This window comes from Nerophis ophidion, linkage group LG12 (genome assembly GCF_033978795.1).
Source record: "Nerophis ophidion isolate RoL-2023_Sa linkage group LG12, RoL_Noph_v1.0, whole genome shotgun sequence".
NCBI lineage: Eukaryota > Metazoa > Chordata > Actinopteri > Syngnathiformes > Syngnathidae > Nerophis > Nerophis ophidion.
In genome coordinates, this window is record NC_084622.1 from 668,171 (window position 1) to 688,668 (window position 20,498).

The following is a 20,498-nucleotide window of genomic DNA, read 5'->3' on the forward strand; positions in this document are numbered from 1 at the left end:
TAAATATAATTCACTTCACAATTCACATGATCAACGCGCATGCGTCGCCAAACTCTGCTTTTTATCCATAGATTTATCAGATTTTATTTTTTATAATATATAGCAGGGGTGTCAAAAGCCCACAGCTAAATGTTTTAAAGGCCCACGGCACATTCTAAAAATACTATTAAAATTAACAAAAACATAAACAAAAGTGAAGTAAAAAAAGCTTAAAGGCTAAATGTAATTTAGTAAAAGTTGCAACGTTGACAAATAAAACAAAGCTGTTTTTTTTCTCTTTCAAACTGTCATTGCTCAAAACATAATATTGAATCAAAATCAATGTTATTATGAATTATTGACCTATCCAAGGTTCCCATTACTTCACATCAAATATTCCACTAAGAAAAATATTTTGGGTGGAAGATTTTGCAAATTTGGTAAATGAATAACCAAAAAATATATATTTTGTTGTTTTCTTACAGTACCGAAAATGAACCGAACCGTGACCTCAGAACCGAAATGTTTGTGTACCGTTACACCCCTACTTTGACCATTACATTTTGGTCATTTGCCAAACGTCGAAACACGCTTTTTTGACTACGTTTATTCAAGGTTAAGTTGTGATGTTGATTTGAACATTGAAATTTCTGAATTTCCCAACCAACAACGCGGATCCGACATTCTCAATTTACAAATACAACTATCTTTCAACGTGCTTTCATCGACAGTTTTCAATCAACATTCATATCATCATAATGTCTTGTGCCTGCTGGGAAGCAGCAAACATAGGTTCCTCCGTTCTAAGGGTTATGTTTCAAGCACCATAATGCAGACCATGGCAGATGAGGTACTATCATGTTCGAGATGCTACCTCAGTAGAAGCATTTAAGTCTCATCTTAAAACTCATCTGTATACTCTAGCCTTTAAATAGACCTCCTTTTTAGACCAGTTGATCTGCCGCTTCTTTTCTTTCTCCTATGTCCCCCCCTCCCTTGTGGAGGGGGTCCGGTCCGATGACCATGGATGAAGTACTGACTGTCCAGAGTCGAGACCCAGGATGGACCGCTCGTCGGGACCCAGGATGGACCGCTCGCCTGTATCGGTTGGGGACATCTCTACGCTGCTGATCCGCTTGAGATGGTTTCCTGTGGACGGGACTCTCACTGCTGTCTTGGAGCCACTATGGATTGAACTTTCACAGTATCATGTTAGACCCGCTCCACATCCATTGCTTTCGGTCCCCTAGAGGGGGGGGGTTGCCCACATCTGAGGTCCTCTCCAAGGTTTCTCATAGTCAGCATTGTCGCTGGCGTCCCACTGAATGTGAATTCTCCCTGCCCACTGGGTGTGAGTTTTCCTTGCCCTTTTGTGGGTTCTTCCGAGGATGTTGTAGTCGTAATGATTTGTGCAGTCCTTTGAGACATTTGTGATTTGGGGCTATATAAATAAACATTGATTGATTGATTGATCACCACCTGCAGCTCACCTAAGATCCTCGTTAACATTACTATTATTGTCATTACTACTAACAACTACAGTCAGAGTAAATTCCATTGCTCACCAAACCGAGGAGACAACGTATTTCATAGATGGCTCCAATGCAGCCAAAGAAGCCCATGGCCATGGTCAAAGAACCCACTCCAATGAGGATGTAGGACGCCACTTTCACTGTGTCTGATGACTCCTCTGTAGAAAGGGAAGAAAATAAAACAAATGAAGAGAAACATTTTTGAAAGACTATCATTCAAGACTTGAATTGCACTATTTTTGCAATCTACAATATTTGCTCTTTTTTTCATAACCACAAGTGGGACACAGTATCTATTTCTTCACATACAGTTGGATACCTCCAGCCAAAAATACTTCACTGAGACCAGAATCAACTTTTTTTTCCGAACATTATCAGCAAACAAAGACAAGCGCTGGTAAATGTGTGCTGAGATGAATTGGTTGTGTTCTCAGGAATGGTAAAACTGAATTGCAAACCGGACGACTGCGGAGGAGATAAATTGGAGCCGATACGTGGCCAAGTGTTATCTGGGTTGAATAAAAAAAACTAGAAACCGAGCACTGTGGAATATTTCCAGCTCCCAAGATTCCAGGGTGGAAAAAAATCCGGTCCAGAATCAGATCATTCAGTCCACATCACTGACAAGAGGCTGGCAGCTGCAGAAGCTCATCCACGGCTGCACTTTGTTGCTTCTTGGCATTTGACTGCAGATGTAGTTGTTCATGTTTGTATGTCAGCCTCTTACAAGAATCCTCAGTCATACACTTCATTCATTACATAGTGGCTTTACAATCCAACTGTCCCTCAGAAAATGACTATTTGAGAGTCAGGACCCGGGGTGGACCACTGGCCTGTGCATCGGTTGGGGACATCTCAGAGCTGCTCACCGGTCTCTGCTCGGGATGGTCTCCTGCTGGCCCCACTATGGACTGGACTCTCACACTATTATGTTAGATCCACTATGGACTGGACTCTCACTATTATGTTAGATCCACTATGGACTGGACTCCCTCACTATTATGTTAGATCCACTATGGACTGGACTCCCTCACTATTATGTTAGATCCACTATGGACTGGACTCCCTCACTATTATGTTAGATCCACTATGGACTGGACTCCCTCACTATTATGTTAGATCCACTATGGACTGGACTCCCTCACTATTATGTTAGATCCACTATGGACTGGACTCTCACTATTATGTTAGATCCACTATGGACTGGACTCTCACACTATTATGTTGGATCCACTATGGACTGGACTCTCACTATTATGTTAGATCCACTATGGACTGGACTCTCACTATTATGTTAGATCCACTATGGACTGGACTCTCAATATTATGTTAGATCCACCATGGACTGGACTGTCTCACTATTATGTTAGATCCATTATTGACTGGACTCTCACTATTATGTTAGATCCACTATGGACTGGACTCTCACACTATTATGTTAGATCCACTATGGACTGGACTCTCACTATTATGTTAGATCCACTATGGACTGGACTCCCTCACTATTATGTTAGATCCACTATGGACTGGACTCCCTCACTATTATGTTAGATCCACTATGGACTGGACTCTCACTATTATGTTAGATCCACTATGGACTGGACTCTCACACTATTATGTTAGATCCAGTATGGACTGGACTCTCACTATTATGTTAGATCCACTATGGACTGGACTCTCACTATTATGTTAGATCCACTATGGACTGGACTCTCAATATTATGTTAGATCCACCATGGACTGGACTGTCCCACTATTATGTTAGATCCATTATGGACTGGACTCTCACTATTATGTTAGATCCACTATGGACTGGACTCTCACACTATTATGTTAGATCCACTATGGACTGGACTCTCACTATTATGTTAGATCCACTATGGACTGGACTCTCACTATTATGTTAGATCCACTATGGACTGGACTCTCAATATTATGTTAGATCCACCATGGACTGGACTGTCTCACTATTATGTTAGATCCATTATGGACTGGACTCTCACTATTATGTTAGATCCACTATGGACTGGACTCTCACTATTATGTTAGATCCACTATGGACTGGACTCTCGTACTATTATGTTAGATCCACTATGGACTGGACTCTCTCACTATTATGTTAGATCCACTATGGACTGGATTCTCAATATTATGTTAGATCCACCATGGACTGGACTGTCACTATTATGTTAGATCCATTATGGACTGGACTCTCACTATTATGTTAGATCCACTATGGACTGGACTCTCACACTATTATGTTAGATCCACTATGGACTGGACTCTCACTATTATGTTAGATCCACTATGGACTGGACTCTCACTATTATGTTAGATCCACTATGGACTGGACTCTCCCACTATTATGTTAGATCCATTATGGACTGGACTCTCACAATTATGTTAGATCCACTATGGACTGGATTCTCACTATTATGTTAGATCCACTATGGACTGGACTCTCACTATTATGTTAGATCCACTATGGACTGGACTCTCACTATTATGTTAGATCCACTATGGACTGGATTCTCACTATTATGTTAGATCCACTAAGGACTGGACTCTCACACTATTATGTTAGATCCACTATGGACTGGACTCTCACAATTAGGTGCTAGCGGGTGTGTATGAATTAGCCAGGAAGAGTCGGGGCTGCATGGGATTGTGGGTATTTGTATTGTTGTGTTTATGTTGTCTTACAGTGAGGATGTTCTCCCTAAATGTGTTTGTCATTCTTGTTTGGTGTGGGTTCACAATGTGGTGCATATTTGTAAGAGTGTTAAAGTTGTTTATATCACAACCCTCAGTGTAACATGTATGGCTGTTGAACAAGTATGTTTTTCAGCGGTGTGTGTGCGTCTACAGGAGACAGATACAACGTGTAACTGGGCTGGAAAGCTGTTCCTGCATGTTGTAGAAGGCGTTAAAGGCAGCGCTTTCATTGCACTCCCTAATTATTCAAGTTAGGATGAATATCATCAGATATTCGCGAGAATAGATACTTTGAGAATTCGGGAACCTCTGGAAAATATGGGAGGGTTGGCAAGTGTAATGCATTTATTTATAGATGGTTGATTAATAAAGGCTAGTAAGGGACGTTGTCGCCCACATCTGCGGTCCCCTCCAAGGTTTCTCATTGTCATCCCACTGGGTTGAGTTTTTCCTTGCCCTTATGTGGGATCTGAATCGAGGATGTCATTGTGGCTTGTGCAGCCCTTTGAGACACTCGTGATTTAGGGCCGTATAAATAAACATTGATTGATTGATGACATTGTATTGTATGCAAATTCCACAAACTGAAACTGAACTGATTTTCTTCCAATTGTGTTCTGAAAAGCACTTTTCACATATGGGTTCACAAAATTGACACTGGCAGAATACAAAAATATGCGTGAGCGTGGTGTGAGTTGGAAGTGTGTTGCCACTTAACGGCCTTGGGAAAATAGTCTCCGGCTGAGAACCCCTGCAGTTGAGAACCACTTTCAGCCTTCATGTGTTTCATTGCTCTCAGGAGCAGCAGATTCCCACATGTTGCTTTCAAACAATTACTACCAGAAACTTTCTGGAGAATGTCCGTCCTGGTGAATGTGGCAATACTCTGCTCAATGGCACCAACGTGACAGGAGGGCAACACCTTTGCTGGACATGTTGTCGTGTCCTAAATTCTTCAGATAAAAGATTGTGAAGTTGCAGTGTTTTTTTTCTCTTTCAGGTGAATCTAGATTTCAATCAATCAATGTTTATTTACTGTATATAGCTCTAAATCACAAGTGTCTCAAAGGGCTGCACAAGCCACAACAACATCCGCAGTAGACCACATAAGTGCAAGGAAAAACTCACCCCAGTGGGACGTCGATGACAATGACTATGAGAAACCTTGGAGAGGACCGCATATGTGGGCAACCCCCCCACTCACCCCCCAACCCCCCCCCCCCACAGGGAGACCGAAAGCAATGGATGTCGAGTGGATCTAACATAATATTGTGAAAGTCCAGTCCAAAGTGGATCTAACATAATAGTGTGAGAGTCCAGTCCATAGTGGATATAACATAATATTGTGAAAGTCCTGTCCAAAGTGGATCTAACATTATAGTGTGAGAGTCCAGTCCATAGTGGATCTAACATAATAGAGTGAGAGTCCAGTCCATAGTGGATCTAACATAATAGTGAGAGTCCAGTCCATAGTGGATCTAACATAATAGTGTGAGAGTCCAATCCATAGTGGATCTAACATAATAGTGTGAGAGTCCAATCCATAGTGGATCTAACATAATAGTGAGAGTCCAGTCCATAGTGGATCTAACATAATAGTGAGAGTCCAGTCCATAGTGGATCTAACATAATAGTGTGAGTTCAGTCCATAGTGGATCTAACATAATAGTGAGAGTCCAGTCCATAGTGGATCTAACATAATAGTGAGAGTCCAGTCCATAGTGGATCTAACATAATAGTGTGAGAGTCCAGTCCATAGTGGATCTAACATAATAGTGTGAGAGTCCAGTCCATAGTGGATCTAACATAATAGTGTGAGAGTCCCGTCCATATTGGATCTAACATAATAGTGAGAGTCCAGTCCATAGTGGATCTAACATAATAGTGAGAGTCCAGTCCATAGTGGATCTAACATAATAGTGAGAGTCCAGTCCATAGTGGATCCAACATAATAGTGAGAGTCCAGTCCATAGTGGATCTAACATATTTTGTGAGAGTCCAGTCCATAGTGGATCTAACATAATAATAATATATATATATATATATATATATATATATATGTATATATAGGTATAGTATATAAAAGGTATATTCAGTATAGTCGTAATATGATCAAACTTTCTTGTTCTTGTCAAAAGTCTAGCAGCCGCATTTTGTACCAACTGTACTTGTTTAATGCCAGACATTTGTAGTTTAATGTTCACAGACTTCCTGCTGCAGATCTTATCCTCCTATGTGCAAAAACAAACACACAGAACTGTATAAACTGCCACGGTCTGCATTTGTTGGCTTCAGTACTGGCTTTCTTCCAAGCAAATTTCTGCGAACATGATTTAAGTGGCTTTTCATGAAACTTGGGACATGTGGAACGGTGAAAAAGCTGAGGAGACCCGGGTGTGTGGGGGCAGGGGAGGGCTGATTGGTATTGCAGATCCTGTTATAAACGAGCGGGGTCCTCGTGTATGCAGCAACAATAATGGTTACCCTTATATTACGCACACTTGCAAATGATTACAAAGCAGAAATTCTAAATTTAAGTTCACGTTCAGGACGTGGAAAGTATATTTTTGTGCACTCACAATGATAATTTGTGTGAACCAAAGTCTGTTTGCGGGAAGAGAAGATATTTTGGACTTGAAAAAGGTCTGACAGGGACATATTCTGAGTGGACCTTGCCTGTAGTCACTGGAACGGTCATGCATGCCTCTGTTAATACAACACATAATGAATGAAAACTGAAAATAAGGCTCTTTTCACCACAGGAACTTTCCCAAATATCCGGGTGACTAAAGTGTCACCTGGGTATCCACCAAAAACTACCAGGCTATGTTTAGTTCTTAAATAACTTGTTTTAGTTTCTGCTACTGTGGTGGGATTTTTGGAAGGTTCCTGGAACCTGAACGGGGGTGGACTATGCTGTCGAACTTTTTGGTTGAACACAGTTGGGGATGTTCCTAAAACTCAACGACTCAACTGATTGAAAGAAAAACAAAGGAACTTTTGACTTGCAGGAACTTTTGTAGAGCATTGATGTGCTGAAGAACTCTGATCAGTAGAGGTGGTGATATCGGGGCACCTCACGATTCGATTACGTTTAGGATTCAAGAGCTATGATTCTATTAAAAATCGATTAATGACGCATCTTTAATATATGTGGGCGAGAACTATGGACTCATCCCAGTCGCTTCACACTCGGCTGCGAACCGATCCAGTGAGAGCTGAAGATCCTGGCCAGATGAAGCCATCAGGACCACATCATCTGCAAAAAGCAGAGATCTAATCCTGCAGCCCCTCAACGCCTTGACTGTGCCTAGAAATTCTGTCCATAAAAGTTATGAACAGAATGGGTGACAAAGGACAGCCTTGGCGGAGTCCAACCCACAAAGTAAAGCCGCTGCTCCTCCACATGAAGAGGAGCCGGATTTGGTGGTTCGGGCATCTGGTCAAGATGCCACCTGGAACGCCTCCCTAGGGAGGTGCTTAGGGCACATCCAAACGGTAGGAGGCCACGGGGAAGACCCAGGACACGTTGGGAAGACTATGTCTCCCGGCTGGCCTGGGAACGTCTCGGGATCCCCCGGGAGGAGCTGGACCAAGTGGCTGGGGAGAGGAAAGTTTGGACTTCCCTGCTTAAGCTGCTGCCCCCGTGACCCGACCTCGGATAAGTGGAAGAAAATGGATGGATGGATGGACATTACTAATAGATTTTAAAATTGCCCATGTCTGAATTGCAATGTATCTAAAATTCGATTATTTCCCCCACCTCTACTGATCAGTGGAACTATCTAGTGGTGTTTTTACTCAGCCGTAGTCTTTAAACGATATGCAGTTTAATGCCGTTTGTTATTATTTTACAAACTTTATTTCGAAAAGTGACGCTACAAGAAGTGGACGGACTCATTTAAAAATTCACAGAGGAAAATGAAGTATTCAGTCGGACTCGAAGCGCCGACCACAGCTTGAGAATTTGTTGGAGAAATGTGATATAAAGCAGGCGTTACGCAAGTGTAACAAAGGTCATCAAATATTAACTATTTACTTTATTAAACATTGTAAAAGTAGTCAGTCACACTATTTGTGTAGTTATTCGGCTCATCCAGGGTGAAGCGAATGCTAATGCTAAAAGGCTAACGCTAAATCTGATGCGTTTGTGTCGTCGCCGTGAGAGAAACACGGACATTTTTTTGATATATTGTTATTTACGGATGAAATGGACCATAAGGACTTGCAATTCATCATTTAGTGAGGGGACAACTATCCTGGCTGTTGGACTGTTGTTCTAAAGGTCCCTGCTTCAATTCCGGGTTTCGGCACATGAAGCCTTTACCATGAATTGATTAAGGTGGACCCCGACTTAAACAAGTTGAAAAACTTATTGGGTGTTACCATTTAGTGGTCAATTGTACGGAATATGTACTGTACTATGTAATCTACTAATAAATGTTCCAATCAATCAATCAATTGACACTGTGGACAAAAACCTGACTCTTTATGAACAATCCGACACACCTTTTTTAGACCATATTTTATGGTATATTATTGCTTTGTGGGCTTCACGGTGGCAGAGTGGTTAGTGGGTCTGCCTCACAATACGAAGGCCCTGAGTAGTCTGGGGTTCAATCCCGGGCTCGGGATCTTTCTGTGTGGAGTTTGCATGTTCTCCCTGTGACTGTGTGGGTTCCCTTTGGGTACTCCGGCTTCCTCCCGCCTCCAAATACATGCAGCTGGGGATAGGCCCCTCCCACCTCCAAAGACATGCACCTGGGGATAGGCCCCTCCCACCTCCAAAGACATGCACCTGGGGATAGGCCCCTCCCACCTCCAAAGACATGCACCTGGGGATAGGTTGATTGGCAACCCTAAATGGTCCCTAGTGTGTGATTGTTGTCTATCTGTGTTGGCCCTGTGATGAGGTGGCGACTGGTCCAGGGTGTAACCCGCCTTCCGCCCGATTGCAGCTGAGATTGGCACCAGCGCCCCCCGCGACCCCAAGGGTAATAAGCGGTAGGAAATGGATGGATATTGCTTTGTGTGTCACTTACTTACACTTCAGCAGAAGAACTCTGACCGAGTATTGTCTGTTTATTTATGTGGTTATCAATGAAAAACTATGCAAAACTACTACTCCATACGTCAGACTGATTTGTATGAACTACCCTGAACTGTGAGATGCGGTAGAAACACCAACCACACAGTTCCGAACGTTTAATGGAAAAGAGCCTGAAGAGATGCTGTTCATGGTCAGGCCATGGTGCAACGTCAAGAGAACTCTGAGGATCAACAAACAGAGCTGTGGGAAGTCTTGTTTTTCCATGGCCAGTTGCAAGAAGATCACAAGCACTAAGGGGAGGAGCAGTTTGGATGAAGTATGTCATGTTATAGGTTTTCCATGGAGCATCAGGTACAATAATATGATATTATCTCTGGATGAACCCCTGGCTTATCATTACAGTGCTGACTAAGAATGTTCCGATCTGAGTTTTATGCTGTCGATGCCGATCGTCCATGAGTGAGGTCGACCGATACGTATACCGATCACAAGTATTTACTGGCCCCGCAACCCCGGGAGGGACAAGCGGTAGAAATGGATGGATGGATAGTTTTACTGGATATTTTTCAATGTATTTATGGTGAGTGCTATAAAAAGTTTAACAATATCAACATCATTTATTCAAATTAGTTTCTGAATGTATTTTATTACAATTTTGAGCAAAACAAAGTCAATTGTACACAACAACTAAACAAAATTCAAATGTAATAATTCAAATAATTCGTTTTTTGCCCTTACAGTCCCTGTGTCCAAGGAACTGTTTAAGTTAAATAAATATATATATATATATATATATATATATATATATATATATATATATATATATATATATATATATATATATATAGTATATATACTGTATATAAATATAAATGTATATAGACATATTTATATATCCACATACAAACATGTATACATACATACATATATACATGTACCTACATACACACACATATATATATATATATATATATACACACATACATATATATATACATGTATGTATGTATATATGTGTGTGTATGTACATACATACATTCATACATACACATACATATATACATACACATACATGTATATATACATCCAAGTGTATATATATACACATCCATACAATTATACATATAAATATATATTTAAAAATATATATATATATATATATATGTATATGTATATATATATGTACATACATATATATATATACACACACATATACATATACACACACACACGCACGCACACACACACACACACACATATATAAATATATGTATATATATATATACATACATACATACATACATATACACCGCTGGTTGAGTAACAACAATATGAATGTTGCACGGAAAATTTCTCTGCCAGCTTCTGCATCCCACAGGGATTCTTCTTTTTTGTTTCTGCACCTGTGGTTCTCACACCAGGTTGCAACATTGTTTGTCAACACTGTCTGCTCTCTTTTTCTCGCACATTTAACCCTCTGATGTTCTGTGTACCAACGCTCTGTCCTCCTCCTGTCTAGGCCTGCTATGTGTGTGTGTGAGTGGTACACAAAACATCAATTTCCACACTTCTATTAGCCCCCGGTCCAGTGGACCCGGGCATCTTATATGTAATAGAAATGTGTACGGGGGTGTATGGTGTGTGCGGTCATTAAATATGTATTGTGATATATGTTCTTCACAGAAAATGAGCCAAAGTCACTGAGTCTCAGTTTGAAAAAAATAATTAATTGTATTATTTTTCTTTGAAAATGGGTCCTACAGACCCAAACACCACAAAAATTGTAATATTACCCTTTTAATGCGCCTCATAATCCGGTGCGCCTTTTGTATGAAAATAGACCTGCATAGACACGCTCATTGGCAGTGCGCCTTTTAATCCGGCGTGCCCTATGGTCCGAAAAATACCTTAAGTAATGTACAACACTGTCAAGATACATAACAACCTAAGATTTTCAAAAACTATTCTCAAAACCCCAGGGAATGAGAGCAAGTTCCTGCAGTGGTAAAGAGGCTATTGTGCTCCAGACTGGCATGCTAACACAGGTACTAACTTACAGAAGAAAATGCTGTATTTACCTTTCAAAAGGTAACAAAGGCTGGACCGGTAAATGGACACCTTTGGAAAGAAGAGCAGTGTTCTACTCGAAGCAAAGCTACATCTGGAATTAATACAGCAAACACATTTACGGAGAGATTTACACAGGAAGACTTTCCATCCGAGCTTCCTTTCAGGCAAAGCTAAAGTTTGAACGCAACATGCAACTGTTGGGTTCCATCCTGTAGAACATCTTTTGCCCAGACTGCCTTTTCAATAAAAGGAACTCTCTACCGGCCACTTTGAAAAGTATACCTGCACTTGTCACTGTCAATAAAACAAACACAATTGTGGCTATGTTACGTTCCACATAGTGGTGGTTTGTTTGTTTTGTGTTTCTTCTTCTATTGTTTGTACAGGTCACACTCAATCACTGCCTCTATTGCCAATCAAGCGCTTCCTGTTCCCCGCTGCTCCTCATTTCACCTGTGGATCAGCCAGCCAATCCCGGTCCACCATTCATCCTCCTGTGCTGCTTAAAACCACCGGCTCACCACTGGATGAGGTTGATTCTTTTTCTGCCATGCTGTGAGGAGCCTTACTTTGTTTTGTACTCGTTTTTTTTGTTACTCTTTGCTTAACTTGTGCCACCTTTTTTTAAACCTTTCAACTGTTGTAAGTATCTCCAGCCTATTCTTGGGAAAGGTTAGACAGGGGTCTCTAAACACTACACACGCAGGATTTGTTTGTGTATAGAGACACCAGGCTTGGTGGTGGCTGTCACCCTTGTATGTTTTGGACCCCCTCTTTGGCTAGAGTAAGTACCGTGTTTTCCGGAGTATAAGTCACTCCGGAGTGTAAGTCGCACCTGCCGAAAATGCATAATAGAGAAGGAAAAAAAACATATATAAGTCGCATTTTTGTGGGAAATTTATTTCATAAAATCCAACAGCAAGAATAGACATTTAAAAGGCAATTTGAAATAAATCAAGAATAGTGAAGAACAGGCTGAATAAGCGACCGGAATGAGAATCAGCACCTCCAAGTCCGAGTCCATGGTTCTCGCCCGGAAAAGGGTGGAGTGCCATCTCCGGGTTGGGGAGGAGACCCTGCCCCAAGTGGAGGAGTTCAAGTACCTAGGAGTCTTGTTCACGAGTGGGGGAAGAGTGGATCGTGAGATCGACAGGCGGATCGGTGCGGCGTCTTCAGTAATGCGGACGTTGTATCGATCCGTTGTGGTGAAGAAGGAGCTGAGCCGGAAGGCAAAGCTCTCAATTTACCGGTCGATCTACGTTCCCATCCTCACCTAGGATAAGATCACGGGTACAAGCGGCCGGAATGAGTTTCCTCCGCCGGGTGGCGGGGCTCTCCTTTAGAGATAGGGTGAGAAGCTCTGCCATCCGGGAGGAGCTCAACGTAAAGCCGCTGCTCCTCCACATCGAGAGGAGCCAGATGAGGTGGTTCGGGCATCTGGTCAGGATGCCACCCGAACGCCTCCCTAGGGATGTGTTTAGGGCACGTCCAGCTGGTAGGAGGCCACGGGGAAGACCCAGGACACGTTGGAAAGACTATGTCTCCCGGCTGGCCTGGGAACGCCTCGGGATCCCCCGGGAAGAGCTAGACGAAGTGGCTGGAGATAGGGAAGTCTGGGTTTCCCTGCTTAGGCTGCTGCCCCCGCGACCCGACCTCGGATAAGCGGAAGATGATGGATGGATGGATGGAGGCTGAATAAGTGTAGGTTATATGAGGCATAAATAACCAACTGCTATGTTAACCTAACATATTATGGTAAGAGTCATTCAAATAACTAGAACATATAGAACATGCTATACCTTTACCAAACTATCTCTCACTCCTAATCCATAAATCCCATGAAATCTTATACATCTAGTCTCTTACGTCAGTGCTTCTCAAATGAGGGTACGCGTACCACTTGGGGTACTTGAAGGTATGCCAAGGGGTAACGTGAGATATTTTTTTAAATATTCTAAAAATAGCAACAATTCAAAAATCCTTTATGAATATATTTATTGAATAATACTTCAATAAAATATGGATGTAAGTTCATAAAGTGTGAAAAGAAATGCAACAATGCAATATTCAGTGTTGACAGCTAGATTTTTTGTGGACATGTTCCATAAATATTGATGTTAAAGATTTCTTTTTTTGTGAAGAAATGTTTAGAAGTAAGTTGATGAATCCAGATGGATCTCTATTACAATCCCCAAAGAGGGCTCTTTAAGTTGATGATTACTTCTATGTCTTTATTTAGAATTGAATCACTTGTTTATTTTTCAACAAGTTTTTACTTATTTTTATGTCTTTTTTTCCAAATAGTTGAAGAAAGACCACTACAAATGAGCAATATTTTGCACTGTTATACAATTTAATAAATCAGACAGTGATGACATAGTGCTGTATTTTACTTCTTTATCTTTTTTTTTCAACCAAAAATGCTTTGCTCTGATTAAGGGGTACTTGAATTAAAAACATGTTCACCAGTGAAAAAAGATTGAGAACCACTGGCTTACGTGAATGAGCTAAATAATATTATTTGATATTTTATGGTAATGTGTTAATAATTTCACACATAAGTCGCTCCTGAGTATAAGTCGCACCCCCGGCCAAACTATGAAAAAAAACTGCGACTTATAGTCAGAAAAATACGGTAGGTAGGTTTTTGGATTATGCTAATTAAATAGCTGTAGTCAGTCAGCTTACCTTTCTTTTTTAGGTATGTTTTGTTCATTTCATTGACAGAACCTGTGTTCCCAAGCCCGGCCAGTGTGGTGTCTTGTTGTGACCCCCCCCCACCCATGGTTACCTTTCAATAACACTAGCTTTTGTTTTCAATAACATTAGTTTTTGTTTTCAATTCTTTGCTCCGGTGTCTTTAATTTACAACTCATTTGGTTTATACACTTTTATGTTGCGTTCCCCTACGATCCCTACTCTCTGAGCTAGGGCTGCAAATCTTTGGGTGTCCCACGATTCGATTCAAAATCGATTTTTTTCCATTCAACACGATTCTCGATTCAAAAACTATATTTGTCCGATTTCAAAAGGATTGTGTATTCATTCAATACATAGATTTCAGCAGGATCTACCCCAGTCTGCTGACATGCTAGCAGAGTAGTAGATATTTGTAAAAATCTTTTATAGTCGTAAAGGACAATGTTTTATCAACTGATTGCAACAATGTACATTTGTTTTAACTGTTAAAGGAACCAAAAATAAGACTTATTTTATCTTTGTGAAAACATTGGACACAGTGTGTTGTCCAGCTTATGAGATGCCATGCAAGTGTAAGCCACTTTTTTATTATTTTTATAAATGTCTAATGATAATGTCAATGAGGGATTTTTAATCACTGCTATGCTGAAATGATAACTAATATTGATACTGTTGTTGATAATATTCACTACTTTTGGTTTGTTCTGTGTGGTGTTTGTGTCTCCTCTCAATTGCTCTGTTTATTGCAGTTCTGAGTGTTGCTGGCTCAGCTTTGCTTTTGGAGTTGGATTGCATTGTTATGGTATTGCTGTGTATTGTTTTGTTGGGTTGATAAAAAAAGTAAAAATAAAAATATACGATTTTTAAAAAATGAGAATCAATTGTGAATCGCACAACGTGAGAATCGCGATTCAAATCCAAATATTTTTTTTCCCCACACCCCTACTCTGAGCCGTCTGGTAACGTAACAGGCTAGTTGAGCAACAATCGTGTTCCCATGTTTAGTTTGTTTACTAATTTTTACTAATTTTTTGTTATCTTGTTTGCACTTTGTGTTATTATTATTATTATTATTGGCTTTTATCTAGTTTGCACTTTGTATTATTATTATTACTTGCTTTTATCTAGTTTGCACTTTGTCTGTGTTATTATTATTATTATTATTATTGGCTTTTATCTAGTTTGCACTTTGTATTATTATTATTACTTGCTTTTATCTAGTTTGCACTTTGTCTGTGTTATTATTATTATTATTATTGGCTTTTATCGAGTTTGCACTTTGATTGTATTAATATTATTACTTGCTTTTATCTAGTTTGCACTTTGTCTGTGTTATTATTATTATTATTATTGGCTTTTATCGAGTTTGCACTTTGATTGTATTAATATTATTACTTGCTTTTATCTAGTTTGCACTTTGTCTGTGTTATTATTATTATTATTATTGGCTTTTATCGAGTTTGCACTTTGTTTGTATTAATATTATTACTTGCTTTTATCTAGTTTGCACTTTGTCTGTGTTATTATTATTATTATTATTGGCTTTTATCTAGTTTGCACTTTGTATTATTATTATTACTTGCTTTTATCTAGTTTGCACTTTGTCTGTGTTATTATTATTATTATTATTATTGGCTTTTATCGAGTTTGCACTTTGTTTGTATTAATATTATTACTTGCTTTTATCTAGTTTGCACTTTGTCTGTGTTATTATTATTATTATTATTGGCTTTTATCGAGTTTGCACTTTGTTTGTATTAATATTATTACTTGCTTTTATCTAGTTTGCACTTTGTCTGTGTTATTATTATTATTGGCTTTTATCTAGTTTGCACTTTGTATTATTATTATTACTTGCTTTTATCCAGTTTGCACTTTGTCTGTGTTATTATTATCATTATTATTATTGGCTTTTATCGAGTTTGCACTTTGTTTGTATTAATATTATTACTTGCTTTTATCTAGTTTGCACTTTGTCTGTGTTATTATTATTATTATTATTGGCTTTTATCGAGTTTGCACTTTGTTTGTATTAATATTATTACTTGCTTTTATCTAGTTTGCACTTTGTGTTATTATTATTATTATTATTGGCTTTTATCGAGTTTGCACTTTGTCTGTATTATTATTATTACCTGCTTTTATCTAGTTTGCACTTTGTGTTATTATTATTATTATTGGCTTTTATCTAGTTTGCACTTTGTCTGTATTATTATTATTATTATCATCGACTCCTTTTTGCGTCATTCTTATTATTTTCCTATTTTAATGATGTTAGATCTGTGTTGTTGGAGACAAGTGTTGTAAATTAGCTTTGGCTACAAACACTATCATGCATACATTGGATGATTGTTTCAGATACACTAAATTGCCAAAAGTATTCGGCCACCCATCCAAATGATGAGAACCAGGTGTCATAATCACTTAGCCCGGTGTATCAAATCAAGCACTTAGGCATGGAGACTGTTTCTACAAACATTTGTGAAAGAATGAGCCGCTCTCAGTGATTTCCAGCGTGGAACTGACATAGGATGCCACCTGTGCAACAAATCCAGTCGTGAAATTTCCCCGCTCCTAAATATTCCAAAGTCAACTTTATTATAAGAAAAGTGAAGAGTTTGGGAACAACAGCAACTCAGCCAGCAAGTGGTAGGCCAGGTAAATTGACAAAGAGGGGTCGGCGGATGCTGAAGCGCGCTATAGAGCTCCAAACCTTCCAAATAGCCCACGTACAGTACGCAGAGAGCTTCATGGAATGGGTTTTCCATGGCCGAGCAGCTGCATCTAAGCCATACACCACCAAGTCCAATGCAAATCTGATGGACCAGTCTGGTTCGGAGGTTGCCAGGAGAACGCCACATTTCAGACGGCATTTGGTGGAGGAGGAATTATGGTGTGGGGTTGGTTTTTCCAGGAGTTGAGCTTGACCCCTTAGTTCCTGTGAAAGGAACTTTGAATGCTCCAGGATGCCAAAACATTTTGGACAATTCCATAGCACATGTGAGTCAAGGCAGGTGGCCAAATACTTTTGGCAATATAGTGTATCTATGTTTCTGTATCTGTCCCCATTTCAAACCAACCAGAAGAAGAAGATTTCATGATACTTTCTACTGATGTCGCCCATCACTGATAACTTTTCGTCTCGGAAAGTTTCGGAGGCTTTGTTGACTCCAGCAGAAATAGAACTGAAACAACGCCTGTGGGAGTGTGTTGAGAACTGATGGGTTCAAGGCACAACTTTGCAAGGAACTAGGGTGTTATTCAATGCTCCTACACGTGCGCTGGTGCTTTTCTACAAACCCCATTTCCATATGAGTTGGGAAATTATGTAAACAGAATACAATGATTTGCAAATCCTTTTCAAGCCATATTCAGTTGAATATGCTACAAAGACAACATATTTGATGTTCAAACTCAAACACTTTTTTTTGTTTTTGCAAATCATTAACTTTAGAATCTGATGCCAGCAACACGTGACAAAGAAGTTGGGAAAGGTGGCAATAAATACTGATAAAGTTGAGGAATGCTCATCAAACACTTATTTGGAACATCCCACAGGTGTGCAGGCTAATTGGGAACAGGTGGGTGCCATGATTGGCTATAAAAACAGCTTCCCAAAAAATGCTCAGTCTTTCACAAGAAAGGATGGGGCGAGGTACACCCCTTTGCCCACAACTGCGTGAGCAAATAGTCAAACAGTTTAAGAACAACCTTTCTCAAAGTGACATTGCAAGACATTTTGGCGTTTCAACATCTCTGCTCCATAATATCATCAAAAGATTCAGAGAATCTGGAGAAATCACTCCATGGCCGGAAACCAACATTGAATGACCGTGACCTTCCATCCCTCAGACCGCACTGTATCAAAAACTGACATTAATCTCTAAAGGATATCACCACATGGGCTCAGGAACACTTCAGAAAACCACTGTCACTAAATACAGTTGGTCGCTACATCTGTAAGTCCAAGTTAAAGCTCTACTATGCAAAATGAAAGCCATTTATCAACAACATCCAGAAACACCGCCGGCTTCTCTGGGCCTGAGATCATCTAAGATGGACTGATGCAAAGTGGAAAAGTGTTCTGTGGTCTGACGAGTCCACATTTCAAATTATTTTTGGAAATATTTGACATTGTGTCATCTGGACCAAAGGGGAAGCGACGTGAAGTTGAAAAGTCAGCATGTGTGATGGTATGGGCGTGCATTAGTGCCCAAGGCATGGGTAACTTACACATCTGTGAAGGCACCATTAATGCTGAAAGGTACATATAGGTTTTGGAGCAACATATGCTGCCATCTAAGCTCCATCTTTTTCATGGACGCCCCTGCTTATTTCAGCAAGACAATGTCAAGACGCATTCAGCACGTGTTACAACAGCGTGGCTTCGTAAAAAAAAGAGTGCGGGTACTTTCCTGGCCCGCCTGCAGTCCAGACCTGTCTCCCATGGAAAATGTGTGGCGCATTATGAAGCGTAAAATACAACAGCGGAGACCCCGGACTGTTGAAGGACTGAAGCTCTACATAAAACAAGAATGGGAAAGAATTCCACTTTCAAAGCTTCAACAATTAGTTTCCTCAGTTCCCAAACGTTTATTGAGTGTTGTTAAAAGAAAAGGTGATGTAACACAGTGGTGAACATGCCCTTTCCCAACTACTTTGGCAGGTGTTGCAGCTATGAAATTCCAATCATTATTTGCAGAAAAAAATTTAGTTTATGAGTTTGAACATCAAATATGTTGTCTTTGTAGCATATTCAACTGAATATGGGTTGAAAAGGATTTGCAAATCATTGTATTCTGTTTATATTTACATCTAACACAATTTCCCAACTCATATGGAAACAGGGTTTGTATATGTGACTTTTTTTTTTATTTTAAAAGGGCTGAGGAAGTCATCAAGTTTCAGCTATAAAAAGGCTTTTTTTTTTTTGGTTTGGTGTGAACATTCCAAATTGGTTCTGCTGCAACAAGACCCGAGGGAGGCGATTCACATATGTTGCACAGAGCAGGCGCTCTCCAGTCAGCACAAGTGATGTGGGTCAAATGTGCTGAATGTTTACACAACATTATCACACTAGGACGTGGCAGTTGGAAAGATGTGTGTGTGTGTGTGTGTGTATGTGTGTGTGGAGCACTTACGTAAAACAGAAATGAAACTCTGATTATCGAGGAGAACCCACAGTCCAAAGCCCATGATCAATGCTCCAAAGACCTGCAATGGAAGACAAACAAAAGTCAAGCCACCCTTTTCTAAAATTAAATTCAAATGACCAGCTTTTGCCGAAGGCACTTCAACTGTCACGGCTCGTGTCTAAGAGGCAGTCACGTCTGGGCTTCAGAGAAATTCTTTCTCACACAAAAAAAGAAAAGAGGTGTTTACAAATAAAAGGAGCTCTTCAAGAAGCAGAAGATTCAGTGAAGTTCTTTATAGTTTCCTGTGTGATTATAGGGGACCAATGTGCAAGTTTTACACACTTCCCACAGCACTCCAAAGGCCTGGTTTACTAAAGGTCTGCATGTATTAAAACTTGATAGTAGGGTTGTACAGTATACCTGTACTAGTATAGTATCACGGTACTAATGAATCAAAAACGGTACTATACCCTGTTTGAAAAGTACCGTCCATCCAGCCATCTTCTTTTTCTGCTTATCTGCTGCGGGGACAGGAGCCTAAGCAAATTCTCAGAGCAGTAAGTAACTTAGAGTCCGACTGAATACTTTATATTCCTCTGTGAATGTGTTTAAATGAGTCCGTCTATTTCTTGTAGCGTCACTTTTTGAAATAAAGTTTGTAAAATAATAATGAATGGCATTAAACTGCATATTGTTTAAAGACTACGGCTGAGTAAAAACACCGCTAGATAGTTCCACTGATCAGTAGAGGTGGGGGAAATAATCGATTTTTAGATACATCGCAAATCGGACATGGACAATCATAAAATCTATTAGTAATGTCCATCCATCCATCCATTTTCTTCCACTTATCCGAGGTCGGATCGCGGGGCAGCAGCCTAAGCAGAGAAGCCCAGACTTCCCTCTCCCCAGCCACTTGGTCCAGCTACTCCCGGGGGATCCCAAGGCGTTCCCAGGCCAGCTGGAAGACATAGTCTTCCAATCATGTCCTGGGTCTTCCCCGTGGCCTCCTTCCAGTCGGACGTGCCGTAAACACCTCCCTAGGGAGGCGTACGGGTGGCATCCTGACCAGATGCCAGAACCACCACATCTGGCTCCTCTCCATGTGGAGGAGCAGCAGCTTTACTTTGAGTTCCTCCCGGATGGCAGAGCTTCTCACCCTATCTCTAAGGGAGAGACCCAAACTCATTTCGGCCGCTTGTACCCGTGATCTTATCCTTTCGGTCATGACCCAAAGCTCATGACCATAGGTGAGGATGGGAACGTAGATCGACCGGTAAATTGAGAGCTTTGCCTTCCGGCTCAGCTCCTTCTTCA

General features: G+C 40.3%; 1 protein-coding gene across 1 annotated transcript in view; it reads right to left on the reverse strand.

The window, feature by feature from the left end:
* Window positions 1-20,498, reverse strand: part of LOC133562863 (CD82 antigen-like) — a 90,727-nt gene that overhangs the window by 28,955 nt on the left and 41,274 nt on the right. Inside the window, exons 3-4 of the mRNA XM_061916669.1 lie at window positions 19,188-19,260; window positions 1,545-1,669 (exon numbers count right to left, since the gene is read on the reverse strand). Of these exons, the coding sequence (XP_061772653.1) occupies window positions 1,545-1,669; window positions 19,188-19,260 (198 nt within the window). The remainder of the gene's footprint in view (window positions 1-1,544; window positions 1,670-19,187; window positions 19,261-20,498) is intronic.